Genomic DNA, 18013 nt, shown 5'->3' with positions numbered 1-18013 from the left:
TTCATTGTGGTTGGTGTTCCACGGCCGGAGTTGGAGGACAGGGAGCTTTTACCCTCTGCTCAGATTCCAGAAAGAACGGGAGGCTTAGGCACAGTTATGGAGTCCTGTCATTGCCCATGTGTGTTCTTTCATCTTCCTTAATTGCACACCACAGGTGATTAATCATATCAAACATATGACACTGGCCAAAGGGATTTGGCAACATTTGGCTCCTCTGTATAACAGGGTATCACCCATGAAGCGGATTTCCTTGGGAGTGTAGATGCGGGTGATGAATCCTGCAAAGTCTTTGACAATACGGGAGCACATCAACAAGTTGTAGGCTCTTCATCACTAGGTTCTTCAGGCTAGGAAGGAGATATCTTTGGAGGACATGGCCATCACTTTATTGTCTCATGTGACCTCTCAGTACTCAGCTTTCTACTCCGCTTTGATCACCAGTGGCAGGCTCAGCACCATCACATGGGAGGAGCTTGTGCCTATGATCTTGGACCAAGAAGAGCGTTTTACGAACCCTCCACAGGGCAGAGGTTCTGAGGCCTTGACTGGCCAGCGGTCAAAAGGCCGTAACAACAACAACAATAAGGGCAAAGGGAATTCTTCATCGGAGAAGTCTTATGAGAAGAAGCCCGATTCAGAGCGCGATCATTTGAAGGCCAAGCAGACCTGTAACAATTGTGGCGAGAAAGGCCACTATTGGAGGAAATGTCCTAAGCAGAGTACCGAGAAGAATGCTAATTCTTCAACTTCAACTGCCAAGACTCCCGCTTTTGTGCACTTGGAGATTTTGGACATAGATGCTTCATCTTCTTCGAGCAGGGAGGCAGTTGGTTTCACCGCCGCTGGGGATACTCGCGAGTGGATTCTCGATAGTGGTGCTTCCAGGCACATGACTCCTTCCCGAGAGTTATTAAAGGATCTTAAACGGTAGTCAGGTCGCATTTTCAAAGAAACATGCCAAGTTGTATGGGAAGGCGGAGTGGAGAATGGTATCTACAAACTCTTAGCACTCTCTTCTCTGACAGGCACTCAGATCGGTCACTTGTGGCACTTCCGTTTTGGCCACTTGAATGTGGATGCATTGCGGCGGGCTTTTTGGGACCAGATGGTGGATGGCTTGCCAGATGTTGGCAGCAAGCACAGACGGCGTAGTTCTTGCATCCGTGGTAAGAAGCACAGAGAATCTTTTCCAAAGCAGGCTACTAGGCGAGCTTCAAAACCTTTGGAATTCGCACACACTGACTTGTGTGGACCTATGCATACCCCATCCTTGGGAGGTTCTTTGTACTTTATGCTGCTGCTTGATGATTGTAGCAGATTCACATGGGTTTATTTCCTTTCCCACAATGACCAAGCTTTTGCTCGGTTCAAGGAGTGGCATGTTATGGTGGAGAAGGAGTCTCGATTGCAAATAAAGACTCTTCGGGCTCAGAACGGAGGAGAGTTCTCTTCTAAAGCGTTTGTGTGGTTTTGTGCGGAACATGACATCAAGCAAGAGGTGGCCAATACAGGTTCACCTTCGGAGAATGGAGTGGTTGAGCGAAAGAACCGGACTGTGTTGGAGATAGCGAGGACGATGGTGATCTTGCTCGTCCACTTTGGGGAGAGGCACAGCTACGGCTGTCCATATCCTCAACCAATCTCCGATGACTTCAGTTCCAAAGATGACTCCATTTGAGGCTTATTTTGGCAGGAAACCAGATGTCTCCCATTTTCGTGTGTTTGGGAGTGATGCCTATGTTCACATTCCAAAGAAGCAGAGGGGGAAGCTGAACTCGAAGTCCTAGAAGCTTGTATTTGTGGGATATAACTCTCTTTCCAAAGGCTATAGGTTGTATGACCCAGAGCGGAACGAGGTTATTGTCAGCAGAGATGTTGTCTTTGATGAGCATGTTCCAGCTTCCATTATTGATGAGCCGCTATTTCTTGGTGAACCAGATGAGTCTGAGGATGATTCCCAGTCTATTGTTCCAGCTAGACAGCCTCAGTCAGTTGTAGAGGTTGAGCCCGACGCTGGAGATGAGCCCTAGCAGCATCCGCGTTCTGTTCGAGTACCAAAGTGATTGTTAGACACCCTTCGGGAGTAAGGTGCTACCGAGCTTCCCTACGAGTGGACCACAGAGGACGGACCTCGAAGATTACAGGTAAACTATGCTTTGATGTCTCATATCATTTAGGACAAAGAGCCCACTTCCGTGAAGGAAGCTGTTTCTCAGGAGACTTGGAGGAAATCCATGCAAGTGGAACTGGATGCCATAGAGAAGAATAAAATTTGGGAGTTGGTTTCGAGGCCCTTGAAACAGTCATTGGTACCAAGTGGGTCTTTAAGACCAAGTATACGTTTGATGGATTGGTGGACAAGCACAAAGCCAGACTTGTGGCTAAGGGTTATGCTCAACAGCCTAGCATCAACTATGAGGATACCTTTGCACCGACAGCGAGGATGACCATGATTCGGACCGTTCTTGTCCTTGCCTCTTCTCAGCGGCGGTGGCCCGTATTTCAGATGGATGCAAAATCCAGGTTCCTTAATAGTGACTTGCAGGAGGAGGTGTATGTTGAGAAGCCTATCATAGGGGATGGTTTACAGGTTGCGAAAGGCCTTGTATGGTCTTAAGCAGGCTCCCAGGGCTTGGAATCATAAGATTGATTCCTTCTTTCTACGGACAGGATTTCAGAGATCAGTTTGCAGATCCTAACTTGCACATAGCAATGACGAAGACTACCTTGTCAAAGGAGTTTGAGATGACCGACTTAAGCTCACTCCATTTCTTCTTGGGATTGGAGATTTGGCAAACCCACAGGGGGTTCTTTGTCTCTCAGCAACAGCAGTATGTTCATGAGTTGCTTGAGGCCTTTGGGACGGAGAACTGCAAGCCTATTACTTCACCGATGGACCCAAACACCAAGCTTACAGTGAATGATCCTTGTGAGGAGGTTGATGCCTCTCTATATCGAAAGCTCATTGGTTCATTGATTTAGTTGCTGAACACCAGATTGGACTTGAGCTTTACCGTGGGACTGTTGAGCTCATTCATGCAGACGCCTTTGAAGACTCATTGGGACGCAAAATTGCGGATCTTGCGGTATCTTCAGGTACAAAGGATCTTGGACTCTTCTATGACACTAGAGGGGGAACGACGGATGGAGTCAGACTCCAAGTTTGGAGTCACTCAGATTGGGGATGAGATCCAGACACGAGGAGATCTACATCAGGCTACAGATTTACCCTTGGCTCAGGAGCTATTTCATGGAGCAACAAGAGGCAGCCAACTATTGCCTTGTCCTCTACAGAGGCAGAGTACCGGGGTACTTGTGGTGCTCCTTGCGAGGTTATGTGGCTGCGGAGGTTGCTTGGCGAGATTGGGTTTCCACATAAGGCACCCACGGTTATCTAGTGCGATAACCAGAGCTGTATCGCTATTGCTCGGAACCCGGTCTTCCATGTCCGGACCAAGCACATAGAGATACAGTATCACTTTGTTCGTGAGAAGATTTTGGCTGGTGACATCTTGCTTGTTTAGTGTTCGACGGAGGACAATGTGGCAGACCTCTTCACAAAGTCTCTACCTCAGGCTATGCTCCGACAGCACTCCAGCTCACTGGGGTTGGTTCCACATCCAGGAGCTGAGAGGGGGTGTTAGCAGTCATCTCCTGTCTGTACAATAGTGCTCATAGGAGGCTTGGGTGTGCCTGCCTAGGAGCTCTCATTTTTTTCCCCATTTTTTCCCTATTTTTTCCCATTCTTTACTGGTCGTGGGGCTGCTGTTTGCTGGCCGACTTGGGCTGTACTGGCCAACTTAAGTGCCTTGTACCTGGCCGACTACTCTTTTGCTAGCCGACTGCATGACTGCAGCCGTGGACATGACCAGCAGCTTGTCGGCTGTTTTTTGCCTGGCCGACCAGCATGTGTCAAAATGCACAGTGGAAATAAGAGACAACTGCTGTAAAGAACAAAACGCAGAAGAGAGAGGGAGAGACAAGCTGTAGAAACTCTCCTCTATACACAAGATCCGGTACAAAAGGTGTGGGGGACCATGGGTAGTATTTATACCACCCACCTAGGTTGTCTTTTACCACCTCTCCTACTGTTTATCATGCTGTTATCATATCCCTGCCTGGCTTCACCAATAGTGTGTATTAGGCCGATTGTGTTTCTAGAACATCGCAAGGTTTCAGCCTGGGTTTCAGTGTATTTTGTCATACTTGATAGAAGACTCCTTTTTTTATCTTTAAACTTGAAAGGATCAATCAAGGGAGAAAACATTTAGTGGAGTTTTATGAGCAGATTGGTAATTTACAAGTTAGAGACTCAACCATAAAATACATGATAACTTTCATTTCAAACAATATGTTCTTCGGATCGTCAGAATCCTAACTTCCTGATGCATTATGACAGCTACATTGCATATCAATCTTATCGAAAATATACTTAAATATTTATAAAATTACACAAAATACCTACCCTCATTTCGATCTGAGTTACGTAAGGCTTTCCATCAGAGTTCCGCAACATGTGCACCTTGAGACCTTGCTTTTCACCAGCTGCAATCCATTCAGCGCAAACATCAGCATTATTCCACATTGCTTCCATATCTTCAGCATCGACCCAGTCATCCCAATACTTCATAGTAGGAGCCATTGTTTTGTATGGTACAAACTTTACATTCCTCTTCAATCAAAAATCAACTCCTCCTTCCTGGTCCAAAACTAGCACAAAGTTAGAGGTTAAGTCCCAAAACCTTGAATCTTGTGAACATAGAAAACAGCTTTCAATCCAAGACGTGTTTCATAATGCAAGAGTCTCAGAAAAACATGTTAAATTTCATTATTTTTTTAAAGAAAAAAACGTTTACCATCAACTTCCCAACAATGATAGTATTTAAGAGAGATTTGTACAAGGCATAATAAGTTAAGAGTAATTTGCAGAGAAAAGCAAGAATAGGTTTGAAGAACCATCAACGGACAGATAAAATCCCAATGGAAGTCAAAGAATTTGGGAGTCAAGACCAATCAAACTTCCCAAGAACTTCTACCCAAAAAATTGGCTTCCATTTGTTTCTAAATTTGACCATGGGTAAGATGATTTTCTATGGGAAAACCACAGAATGACCAACCACAAGTATGCTAAGAAATACCAATACTTAGCTTCCTTTTCTCCCTCCTCCCTTCTTCTTAACCTTGCTCCACGCTAAGAAATACCAATATCTCGCTCCATTTTCTCCCCTCCTCTTCTTCTTAACCTTGCTCCTCTGTTTTGTCACTTTGATAATTGCATTTTCCAACCTTTGCAATTCAGCAAGCTGCCCTGTTGAAACATCCATGTCTTCCCTACATTTCATTAGGATTAATCTTGATCATAGGTCTAGCAACTAAACGAGCTAGTCGGTTCATCTTCATGCTGTCAGCCTGCATAAAATGCTTCACGACTTGAATATGTTGCGTTTTTGCTCACACGTGTGAACTGAACTGATGCTGACTAGATCTACTTGCTTCCCGACTGGTTGTAGGTGCCTTTGGTTGCCTAAATCTACTTATGAGGCTGTCCATGCCAAGGATTACATGTGTGGGGCAGCCATGTCCACGTTGGTTCACGTGACATCCCCTCCTACTAAACTTGATGACAAGGTGGATACTCTGTCATCCTTCCTCCCTGTACTACTGACTTTGGACAAGGACTCACTGACTTCTAAAGCTTCCACTATCCACTCTGCCACTTGCCACTGCTCTGACTTCACTCCAAGTCTGGTCTTGGCAACTATGCATCTCATTCCAATGTTGTCCCCTTCCTTGCATACCCTTGTCCCTTAACGCTTTGAGGACCTGACCTCCATGGGCTAAATGCTAAGGATTCACCTAATGCCTTGACCTTCCTAATGCTCCTTCTTAACTGCTTACATTTTTCCTTCCTTGAAAGCCCTTGTCATGCAAGTATGACGCCCCTAGGGTGGAGGTTGGTCCTCACACGATGAAGGTAGGGTGGGTGTGGCTACTAGATCAGGGCTGTAACCCATCTTCCAAAATGCACTTGAAATTTACCCCAATCAAACTCTCCAACAACTCATAAATTAGCCTCCGAGAAACTCAATGTCAAATGGGTGCAATCAAAGATTGACCTAAGCATGGGAAAAGGGAAGGACAAAGCTAGTTTTAGCATGCAAAAAGGTGGATAGCCACCAAAAAGGAACTCTAAGGATGCCAAAGTGCTCCGAAAGCTCAAAATGTTCAAGAGAAGAAGCCATGGAACAAGAGGAGCACATATGGATTATCTTAGCAGCACATAGCATAATACATGCGAGAGGGAAAATACTTTAAATGTGCTAGTAAAGATTACATATCACGTCAATGAACAAGCAAAGACAAGAAAACAGATGAGCCTAAAGTGCCATGTCCTCTGAAGATATCTCCTTCCCAGCCTAAAGAACCTCCTACTGAAGAGCCTAGAGCTTGTTGATGTGCTCCCGCATCGTCGAAGACTTTGCAGGATCCATCACTCGCATCTGCACTTCAAAGGAAATCCACTTCATGGGTGATACCCTGTTATACATAGAAGCCAAGTGCTGCCAAATCCCTCTGGCCAACGTCATGTGTTTAATACGATTAATCACTTGGGGTATGCAATTAAGGAAGATGAAAGAACACACACGGGCATTGACACGATCCCATCCCATTCTTTCCTAGAAGAGGGTAAAAGCTCCCCGTCCTCCAACTGTGGCCATGGAACACCAACCACAATGAAATCAGCCAAGTCATAAGACTCCAAGACAGACTCCATCATTACCTTCCAGATGCCATAGTTGGTCCTGTCCAACTGTCGACCCACCGGGAATGTGGGGAGAGTGGGTTTCTTCACGTGCTTCTCGGCCATCTCAAGCAAATCTACCATCTCAAGGGTTCACAAGGTCTTGTGAAGGGAGTGTGGGTGGGAAAAAAATGAAAAAGAGACTGCAAACACTATGCAAGGTGGCTGTCCGACAGTGATGGCCGCTTCTACCCGATCTCCAAGTCCCGAACAGCCCAAGAAATCTCCAATCAGCACCAAAAAACAGCAAACCCTCAAGCTCCCACTGTCTCCAAGCTTCAAGCCACCTGGGACTCTGGTACCATGTCGTAATGCACAGTGGAAAAATGAGACAAGTGCTGTGAGAAACAAAACGCAGAAGTGTAGAGAGAGAGAGAGAGAAGCTTTATAAACTCTGGTATATACACGAAGATCCGATACAATAATGATGTGGGGAGAGGGGTGGTATTTTAAATACCACCCTACAGTGCTGGTAGGCCAGCCCTAATACAGCCGACAACAACCACACATGTCCACGACTGGGAAATAGCCAGTCAGCCAGGACAAAATCACCAGCAAATAGCTTTTGCTCCAATTTGGACATTGAGTCTAGTACTGACATCATCCCCTAAGCACCTGGTATACAAGCTAGGGAATTCTTTGGACCAAACTTTGGATTTGGATTTGGACTAGGACTAGAATTCATTGGATTTGGATTTTAGATTTGGTACTATCCCACTGAGAGATTCTTGTGGGTCATCTCTGTGGTGTGCTTGGCATCAAAGATCTCATGCCTTGACATCGACTTCAACCCGGATTTCTACATCGATATATTTGTTTGATTTTGTATTCATTGGTTGTTTTGATCCTGGCTTGCGAGCCCGTGGATTGTTCTTGAATAAATTCATGAAAGAGAATGGAACCTGTTCCCCACTCAATGTGTGTGTGTACTGTGCAAAGCTCCCTAAACCCTTCTCCCTAGTCAACCGTGTCTCTTTTTCAGGAAAAATTATCAGCAAACATGCACAGTACCCTGCATACATCCTTGTATGCAGCAGCCCTTGCATCTCTGCCAGCATGGCCCCTTGAGTAAAGTATCTAATCTCAAGGCATCACATCGCCACTGAATAGTGTCAAGATGGGATAACTTTTTCCATGCATTTGACCAGTCATATTCACCCTCCTTTTGTGTAATTGATCTAAGGGTCATGTCCTCTTAAGCCTGCAAGGAAAAGTCACTGAATCCTGAATCATATCCTTGATGGTGTTCATCAGGGTCACAAGGGCAAAGAAAACACCAAGATGGAATTCTACTAAATTGTTTGTGATCCCCCTGATATCTCCCTTATGAGTGGCCATCCAGTTAAGGCAACAGGTCCCTGGCAAATATCCTCATCCCTTGGTTTGCCAACAATGCTCCATACCATACACTGATCCTACAAGAATGTCTCAAAGCCTTGTCAGTATCAAGCCTATCAGTTGGTGAAGCCTGGTTTAATGCAGCAGTTCCTCACATTTGTCTAAACATTTTTATTTGATTTGCACATGATTTGCAATGACATGGAAGGTAATCGAATTGTATGCATGCATTTCAATGAAAACATACAGCCACCCACTTCCCTTGCCATTAGTAGAGACAGTCGATTCAGTAGGCATTATTAGAGACAGTCAGCTAACAGTCCATCAGTTCACTACCCATTTTACCTAAGAGCACTTGAAATGAAGATGTCAGCCAGAAATCTGCCATGATTTAAGCAACTTCACACCAAAAATATCGCTGCATCAATGCAATTTTATGGACACGGATTGGCTTTAAAATATCACTGCATCAATGCCATTTTTTAGGACACAGATTGGCTGTATCTGCCAATTATGATGCAGAAGTGCGCAGCACCTTTATCCCTCACAGCTTCAGACTTTTCCTTATTGGTAAAATTTGACACCATATAGACCCAGGTGCCTTGCTGCTCAACCATGCTTCTTCAGGCATTTTCTGTCAATTGGCACTTGAGGGGAATATTGGACACATCAGAACATAATCTAGTTACGTCACAGCACCCCTCAGATGCATTGGGATCAGGCAGATCTTTGATTGATGCTACGAATATGCACCAGAGACATGACTTCCCACCATTTTGAGACTTGTAACGAAGATCTCTAATTTCTGAACAAGTAGTAGCAGAAAACTACCTCCAAGCACTGCAGCTTGTCTTACGAGCGCAGTTCAGATGCCCGGCCACGCCTACAAGTCAGTCTACATAAGGCATTATGGTGTACCAAAGCAACCTCCGTCTTGCTGAGAATCGAAGCTTTTACCATCGCTACCCTTTCAACGTCTCTCTTCGACTTTGCTGTTTCGATGAGTGGAGAATTGAGAAGGAATTCCTCATGCAACTACATTGGTTTGTAACATCATTTGAACTTAACTCTGAACCAACAGCGGAAAGTAAGAAATCACTTGAGCTTCCTCGTCCATAAGACTTGATTGCAGAGTAAAAACCAGCTCTTTTGTCGTGATGCTAAATCGAGTTTCGACAAAGCCCTAAAGCGAAGTTACAACCACCCAAACCAAAAAAAGGAGCTCGGAACACAACTATACGAACCCAGAGCAAGAAGGTAACCTGCAGTCGGTGAAAGCTCCACCCGGGACGGAAAGGGGTGTGCGCGGCGGAGAAGGTGCCTGACAACTGCGACAAAAGTACAAAGAACTTCTCAGCATGTGGCGGAACTTCTCGCCATGTGACGGAGGTTCCCACTGGCTCCTCCTCCTTCGAATTGTTTTGTATAAAACGTTGGTATGACCTTTGGTGGTAATAAAAAGCATTGCTTCAACTTTGAGAAATTGCGCAATTAATTTTTATGGGATGGGATATGCCTTTGGATTAAGGTTTAAACCTTGGGATATTTCTTCGTTATCATTATGATGGGAAATTCTGCACTCAACCTATTAGCGAACATCATAGCTGAACGAGTCAAACAAGGGCAAGAAAACTGTTGCATGCGAGCGTGACGAGGGCGGGAAAACTGTTGCAAGTACCCTCTTGCAGTGGAGGATTGCGCGTATTACGATGATGGGGCAAGGCCCTTGAAGAGGCGTGCTCCAACGGATGAAAATTGTACCCCCACAACTGACATGGAAGGTAAGCTTTCTTATGCTAACACTGCAACCCAGGGAGGTATTCCAGAGCATGTCAAAGTCCTGCTCCAAAAGAGGTGTACCAGAAGGTGGGTAAGATGGCCTCCAAATTACTTAAGGCAAGAAGGTCTTCAAGACTGGCAAAGCGCTCTCCTTGGGGAAAACTCTTTCAGACATGCACAAAGCCCTTACTTGTGAGCTCTTCTTCTATTTCATGGGAAAAACCCCAACTGAAGAGACCTTTTACAAATTGTTCCAGGAGGTGTATGGGGCCAAGGCCAAGCTATCTAAGTTTCACTTTGCAGGCAAGGGTTTTTCCAAGCCATGGTTGACTCGGAGCAACAGAGGGATTACATCCTCGACATTGTTGCTACCTTCAAGGGAATGTGGTCTTTGCCCTTTTTCTGTGACCAAACCAAGGACATTGATGGTGCTCTAGGAAGGGTACTCCATGTGCCCAAACACAGCATACAAGAGGGGAGAGCCTCCAGGAAAGCTTTGGGATAGGAGGCAGGAAATCCCAGAGTTCTTGGAATTCGACTTGCATGGTTGCCCTATGGTCATTGAGATCCACTTCCACCCATTCCCTGACACATGCTACAAGTGCAGGGCCCTTAGACATTTTGCCAAAGACTGCAGAGACTGCTCTGAAAATAAGCAACAAATTGAGAAACCCAAGGGGCCAGCACCTCCCAGGCAGGTACAACCAAGTTTGATGGAGCAGTGGAGGATACCAATAAAGCTAACAATCAAAAGGACAAGGAAAATGATGACTGGAGAAGTCACTCAGAAAAAGCATGAGAAAGGCAAGAACCAGCCCCAAAGAAACCCCCTGCAAGAACTCACCAATAAACAGAGCTCAAAGGGAAACATCAAAAAGGAGGCCAAGAATAAGGCTAAGGAATTTGCAGTCCTATTGGAGGCAGTAGAGCCAAGAAATTGTTAATACATTTCATGAAAACTAACAGAGCCTTCTCACAAGTCATTAAATTGGCGTCATGGAATGTAAGAGGCTTATGCTCTCAGAACAGGCAGGCTTATGTAAGAAATCTTGTTAGAAAGAAAGGCTTAGGTATCTTAATGCTTCAGGAGACCAAGTTGGGGGAAGAACCCCTCAATATAAGAGGATATGACTGTATCACTAGTACAGCCACTAGAGGGGGTACTGGTGGATGTATGATGCTGGTCAAAAATAAATTCAAAGCTCATGATATATATAAGAATAGTTCAAGTAGGTTGATCAAATGCCAAATAACTCTGGACAGCACTCAATTGGGATTAGTATGCATTTATGCCCCAAACATAGAGAATGAGAAAAGAATGCTTTGGGAGGATATTGAGATCTACTCTGAAAACAACCATGATTGCATAATGTTGCAGTCCTTAAAGGTTTTGGAGGAATACATCAAAAGAGTTGAATCCGATAAGGCTGAGTCAGCCAGGGTTCATACTGGGCTATATTGGCTTAAAGTAGGTGATGCCCCAAATAAGATCTTTTTTAGAGCCCTCAGGACAAAGAAAGGCATGGACTATGTAGCAGTAGTTAAAGCTACAGGGCAACTATAGAGTCCTATTGGACAGAATTTTTGGGCCGAAAACGCGTTTCGGGTGCGTCAGGACCTCCGTTTTTCAGAAAGCAGGCAATTTCGAGCACTGCGGGGCTAAATCATCGATTCTCTGCAGAACTCTATTTTAAGAACAGCAGGAAGACAGATTGACTGTGCAGACACTGTGTGTGCTGCAAGGAGGTCAATAGGTACCATTGGGTGTATGTATGCACATTGAGGTCACTGGTTGTGACATTTGAGTGTAGTACAATACCGCTGCAGAAAATACAGCAGTTTGTGCAGGACAAACCAGAGTGCTATTTCTAGTAAATTTGTGTATCTGGAAAGATGTCAAATGAGGTCTACCATTTGGGGGACCATTTGAAAGTGGCGGATTGCTTCAAGTAATTGTATGTTTTGCACTACATGCTTGGAAACATGCCCGCATCTTTTCAATTCATGTCCGGTGGCAAAGAAGGTTTGGGATTTCCTTTCTCGCATATGGATTCCGTTATAGATAGGTCCGTAAAAGGTTAAAGATTGGATTTTTGGCAAGATTCCGAATGGGCCAGATAACCCAAGGTTTTTTTTTAACATATATCAGAGAGATAGGGAGAGAAAATTAAATCACCCAAACCTAAGGTGTCATAATTGCATGCATAAATTTTTTAATGCAAAGAGGTTATTATATTAGTATCAAAAAGAGATACATCACCCAAAGGTTATATCTTAAGCTTGGGCAGCTTCTTGAGGACTATTTTAGTAGTTGAACTTCTAATGGAGCCACCATTTTTAATGGCTATCTTACAGGCTTGAGCAATGATATCCTTGATACCTTCTGTAGTGAGAGAAGTGCCTTTGCTAAGGCCATAATGTGCTACTGCATTCCTACACCTCCAAAGTTCAGAGATGATAAGAGCTCTGATGGAGTGCCAGACTTTATATATTGCTAAGTTCATCCTACCTTTGCAGCCAATTAGGGCCTGTCTCCAATAAATGTGGTCAGTCACACCACATGCCTTGAGAAGGTTGTTAACTTTCTGCCAAGTGGGTTACATTGCCCAGCATTCCCACAATGCATGGTAGACTGATTCTCTTTTACATTTGCATAGGGGGCACCAAGGGTTGCCATCTCCCCATTTGGTCGTGATCTCCCTAATTGGGAGCTTTAAGTGGAGCACTCTCCAAAGCAATAGGTCCAATCTGCTAGAACCTGAGGACTTCCATATATTTGTTTTTTCCTACAATACTGTGGAGTCAGTTGAATGCCTTTTCTGTACCAGCTCTTGGGTAATTTTTCAGCCCACTTATCACTTTTAACTGTGTTTTTGATCCTCTTGTCAAGTGTATCACCATTGAAGGTCCATTCTCTTGTCAAGTCTATCACCATTGAAGGTCCATTCTCTCAAACTTTGATCCAGAGAGATATGACTTGCAATGGAACAAGAGTCTTTAATTCTGTTGATTAAATCTACCAGAAAGAGTTGTCAACACTTATCTTCCATCATCATACGGTACACTTGATTTGTAGTATGCTCGACAATGTCCTAAGGCTTTCTAAATGCCCAATCTAAACAAGGTTGCTGATCATCCAACTGAGGAATATTACCAAACGGTGTAAGTCATGCCCTCACCTTCTCCCATAACTCTACATATTCACGTGGAACCTAAAAATATTGACGGATTTTCCGAAAAGATAATAAGCGGCCTCTACATGACAACAAAGCATCCATAATTTTGAGTAGTCCCCATCGAGCCATTCTATTGAATTTTGGCCGCTCAACAAGTTTGTCAGGCCACTCTAGAAGTCGTGAAGTAGCCAACACCTCACCTGCCAATAGAATTCAACTGCAACCGCTGATCTAAAGGTTTCCATTTAGTGTGTGCCAACACCTCCTTCCATGAGTTCATCAAATGTGAAAGGAGAGGTAAAGCTACCACTCAAACCTATTGGGAACCATTCACTACATCACATCATGTAACATCAATCCTGGTATTACCATGCACAAGTGCGACCTCCTCTATGAGGGCCTTCACCATTACCACCCATGGCTCTTGAGATACACACATATCTTGCAATAAAGGCCATCTCCTAGCAACCATATGTAATCTGACATCTAATAGGGCCGCCCTCCCTCCACTCCTCTTCAGAGTAGTAACATGTTCCCAAGAAATCCACATTTGTCCTGGCTTATTTCCTACTCTTTTCCATAGCATAAAACTAATTGGCTCTTGTATCTTATGCAAAGATTTTCTCGTCCATGGCAATAAAGGCAAGAAAAAAGATATCATGTTAATCATAATGGATTGTGCCACTTTGAGCCGAACATGCATAGGCCAACCCTGAGATTTCCAATACATAAACTTATCATTTATCCTTGTAGAAATCCATGCCAAGAAAGCCTGTGAATCAACCGCAACTCCAATCGGATAACCCAAGTGGCATGTGATGCATCCCCTTTGTATCACCTGCCCATTCCATCCCAAAGCAAGCAAATCGCTCTTAGCACAGCTTATCAGAGCAGATTTTTGCATATTGATGTATAACCCTAAAGCAAGGCCAAAAGTATCCCAAAAATCCATAGCCTTCTAAACATGATCTCTTTGAGCCTTAAGGAACATGAAAGAAGCATCTGCCAATGCCTGGCTGACCATATGCTCTTCACTTGGAACAGTAAGCCCTACAACTTCACCGTCCTTCACTAGCTTATCCAATCGAGATAAGATTAGATGTGTAACAATTGTAAACAAGGGAGGGCTAAGTGGGCATTTTTGCCTGACCGATCTCGTCAAATGAATGGGCTCAATCACCCCACTATTAATCATAAGCCCCTAGCCACTGCATGTTGGCTAATAGTCTAAGTCAAAAAAGACATGTAAGGGCCAAAACCCATAGCCTGCATAAGCTATGAAAGAAAAGACCAACTAACCTGATCATAAGCCTTTTCAATATCCAGATGAATCATAACCACCTCTTGCCTCGAAGCCCTTGCATAATGAATTCCAATTCATACATTCAGTATATTATACCAAATATTCTAACCTTTAATAAATTCATATTGCCTTGGATGAATCAAAGTAGGAAGAAATCATTGTAACCTACTGGCCAAAACCTTTGCAAATATCTTATACATGGCTCCCATCAATGTGATTGGTCTCCATTGGCATAGATTAAATGGGGATTGGCCAATAAATGTACAAGCCCAATCTACCAAACTCGCAGGCATAATACATGTATTCCAAAACATCTAAAAAATAGAAGCGAGAGGGATCTTCAACTCGTCTACATACTTCATGAAAAGCTCATTGGGGAGCCCATCTTGGACTTTTCCCTTTAAGCAAATGCTTCAATGCATCTTCCACCTCATCCATAAAAGTATCTCTTTCCAATTCATTTGCAAAAACATCTGATACTTGGTGATGACGAACCAAGTGAAACAAAGACTCTCTAGTTGCATTGACATCAGGAGATATGTTCTCCTGCAAACCCAACAAATGGCGATAGAAGTCCATACATGTACACATCTAGAACATAAGTTGGATCAGATCAATACTTCTTGCCTATCTTGCGTCTAGACAATATTCTCACGTGCATGCTTTTGCTGCAAACGAGCAAAGAACGTATGTGACTGACAATTAGAATCCATTAGGGCATCCGTTCGAGCCATAAGCTTATATCTCACATATTAATGCTCGTGCAATATGATGGAACAATCAATCAATAGCTATCTCAATGTCAGGGCAAGAATCGTCCTTTTGAACCACCTTGTTCAAATCAACCAACAATGATTCTAGGTTCCACAATTTCTCCCTAAAATATGATGCATTATGACTCTCATACTGGCAAGAAAGCTTTTGAATATTGAACATACAACACTCCCAAGCTGACACCCCAACAGAGATTACATGGCCTCAAAAGTTTTGTAACACTTGCAACATAAACTGATGGAAACACTATGCTTCAAGAAAGTCTAGTTAACCTTAAGAGGAGCCTTTCCCAATAATGGTCTATAAGCATCCATAGAATGGCTATGCATCTCCAATACCAAAGGGAAATGATATGACAAAATATGATTATATTTCACCTACATGGACAATATCTATGGGCAAAAACAAATCATGCTGGCAAATATACATTTGGTCTAGATAAGCTCTTGTACCCACGTACTGTTGAGAAGCATATATAAATCCTCTCTCATGTGCGGGTGTAGCCATTACCACATATCTTGTTTCAAAACTTGATTGGCAAACACATTCCAGCAGTGCCTCTCCAGCCCATCCATAATATAGTGAGGTGTAGAAGCATGCTCCAGCAATTGACATACATTAAAATTGCCCAACACAAAGCCAAGCTTAGCGTTGGACAAACACAATAAATTGTCTCACAACTGACGACGTTGTGCAACACCATTAGGTGCATATAGCCCCACAAGCCATAATGTTTCATCCTCCATAAACTCCGCTTCAACAACAATGAACTACCCATGGACATCTTGCATAACCAATGATGGCTTAAACTGATATTTCATTGCAATCATGAGACCCCTAATTGTGTAGTAGGGTGCCCGCTATAAAACATATGAAATTCCTTGTAATTATACACTTGTCAACCACCATGGAATGTTGTTTATGCTCCACAGCACAAAATATATCCCATTCACCTTGAAACACAGTATGCCACATGGGATAATTCTTGGACGCTAAACACACTTTAAATTCCAAAGAGCAATCTTCATAATCCATTAAAACAAAAAACCAATCAATGAGAGGTACCACCATAGGCCTCTCTTTCCTTAAAATATTTCACAAGATCCTCAATGCCTTCTCTCTTCATCTGTTTCCATACTCTTCGTAGTAAAACATCCACCCGTTCCTTCTCACCTAAAGTATGGGCATCACTACATGGCATATCATGTCTCCCCTTAACATCTCAATACTTCTTGTCCCGAGCTAAGACAAGAGCCCCTTTTTTATCAAATAGAAGAGGAAAATTTACATGATTTTCTTTCGTAACTCGAGGTTTTAAATTATATTGAGATTGTGATACCCTGCCTTAGTTATCTTTCTCTCGAGTCCATCTTGTGGCACTAGGACAAAATGACAAAGAGGCATCATGACTAGCACCCAAATTTTGATTACCACTAGAAGTAGTTGTCTGCTAGTGAGTGCCTCTCTTTGCCATCACAAGCCAAGGTCTATCTTCTATATCTGCTAAATCTTGTTTACCTTTATCTGCCAAACTTGTTTCTATATTCAAACCAGATGGTAAAACAGGAACTAATGTATCCTTATGAGTCAGACCCTAGGACACATTTGGTTGTGGCTGGAGCTTTCACCTCATTTAGACACTTTGAAATGAAGTGACCCATCTCCCCACAACGGAACCAATGGCCTGCAAAACGATCCCTACTTTAATTTGAAATACAAAGGGTCAAATCCATCCATGCATAACCTCAATTGTCAAGGTCGGGGGTTCCCATTATCCCGCATCATGAAAAACCCATTTTTATTCTTGGTTGACATTTTGGGCTCCACCAATACCTCCCCAATAGTACGCATGGCCAACGGTAACAATTCCCACATAGTTGATGGAAAGTCTACAACCTCAACCCAAATATGGCATGATTGGTGCAACATATCTCTTTACTCTGCCATAGGGCACCAAGGTACAATATGTACCAACTGTCCATCTAGAAATAATGAGACTTTCTACATAACAAAACCAAATCTCGAACTTCTTTGGATGAGAATAAGACCTCATAGAATCCTCTGGGACCGTCAAAGATCTTCTCCACAAAATTACCATCTAATAAATCATGTAGCCAATTTGTAATCCTGTTGAATAATGGAATTCGTCGAGTAAAAAAGAAAATTATAGCATTGTTATGAAAGGATTCCACTTGTTTCCACTTGGCATCTACCACTTCCTCTGTTGGAACCTTGGTAGCCCTAACATGATTTGCCATCACATATGGCTGCAAAATCTCATTAACTTGTGCAACTCGAAAGTCAAAAGCCACCTCGTGGTTCTCTTCCTGAGGTGCATCAAGAAGCAAGGTATCCTGAAGCATCCGACCAGCCTCCTTTTGTCCATATTCACCTTCAATCAATCTCTATCTTTTAGCCTCATCTTTAGACTATGGCTCTGTCCCTCCACCCTCAAACTTCTCTACATATTCTGTTGAGACATGTGCCTCTACAAAATCCATATCTATGGTTCCCTAACTCATTTTCACTACTTAACACCAAAAATTCCAGAAGAAGAAGAAGAGTTATATTTTAGCCGTGTAAAAAAGACGAGAAGATCCACTACCCGGATGGAAAATCTGTCTGCATGAAAATCTGTCTGTCCAGCTGGTGGAACCGCTCCAGGCTAACCCACAGAGAAATTCGAGCGGTAAAACACGAACACTGTGCAGGCTGTAAATTTTCGCACGGCCACGATCGCAAATTCTCCACTACCCAGATGGAAAATCTGTTTGCACGAATGGCTCCAAAAGGGGGGTAAAACTCTACCATAGCTCATGGAACCGCTTCAGGCTCACCCAT

General features: G+C 43.5%; 1 protein-coding gene across 15 annotated transcripts in view; it reads right to left on the bottom strand.

Annotated features, from left to right (window-relative positions):
* Positions 1 to 9583, bottom strand: part of LOC147621091 (transglycosylase) — a 165639-nt gene extending 156056 nt beyond the window's left edge. For 5 of the 15 annotated variants that reach the window (XM_086823794.1, XM_086823799.1, XM_086823805.1 and 2 more), the window contains exons 1-2: positions 9403 to 9582; positions 4466 to 4699 (exon numbers count right to left, since the gene is read on the bottom strand). In XM_086823794.1, the coding sequence (XP_086679920.1) occupies positions 4466 to 4642 (177 nt within the window). In that variant the 5' untranslated portion in view covers positions 4643 to 4699; positions 9403 to 9582. Of the gene's footprint in view, positions 1 to 4465; positions 4711 to 9384 lie in introns of those variants that run through there. The other 10 variants (XM_086823798.1, XM_086823800.1, XM_086823803.1 and 7 more) reach the window with 6 other exon arrangements.
* Between the last annotated feature and the right edge of the window lie 8430 nt (positions 9584 to 18013).

Source organism: Cibotium barometz, chromosome 30 (genome assembly GCF_041138505.1).
Source record: "Cibotium barometz isolate CiBa-2024 chromosome 30, ASM4113850v1, whole genome shotgun sequence".
In the NCBI taxonomy this organism is placed as follows: Eukaryota; Viridiplantae; Streptophyta; class Polypodiopsida; order Cyatheales; family Cibotiaceae; genus Cibotium; species Cibotium barometz.
This window is presented reverse-complemented; position numbering and strand designations above follow the sequence as displayed.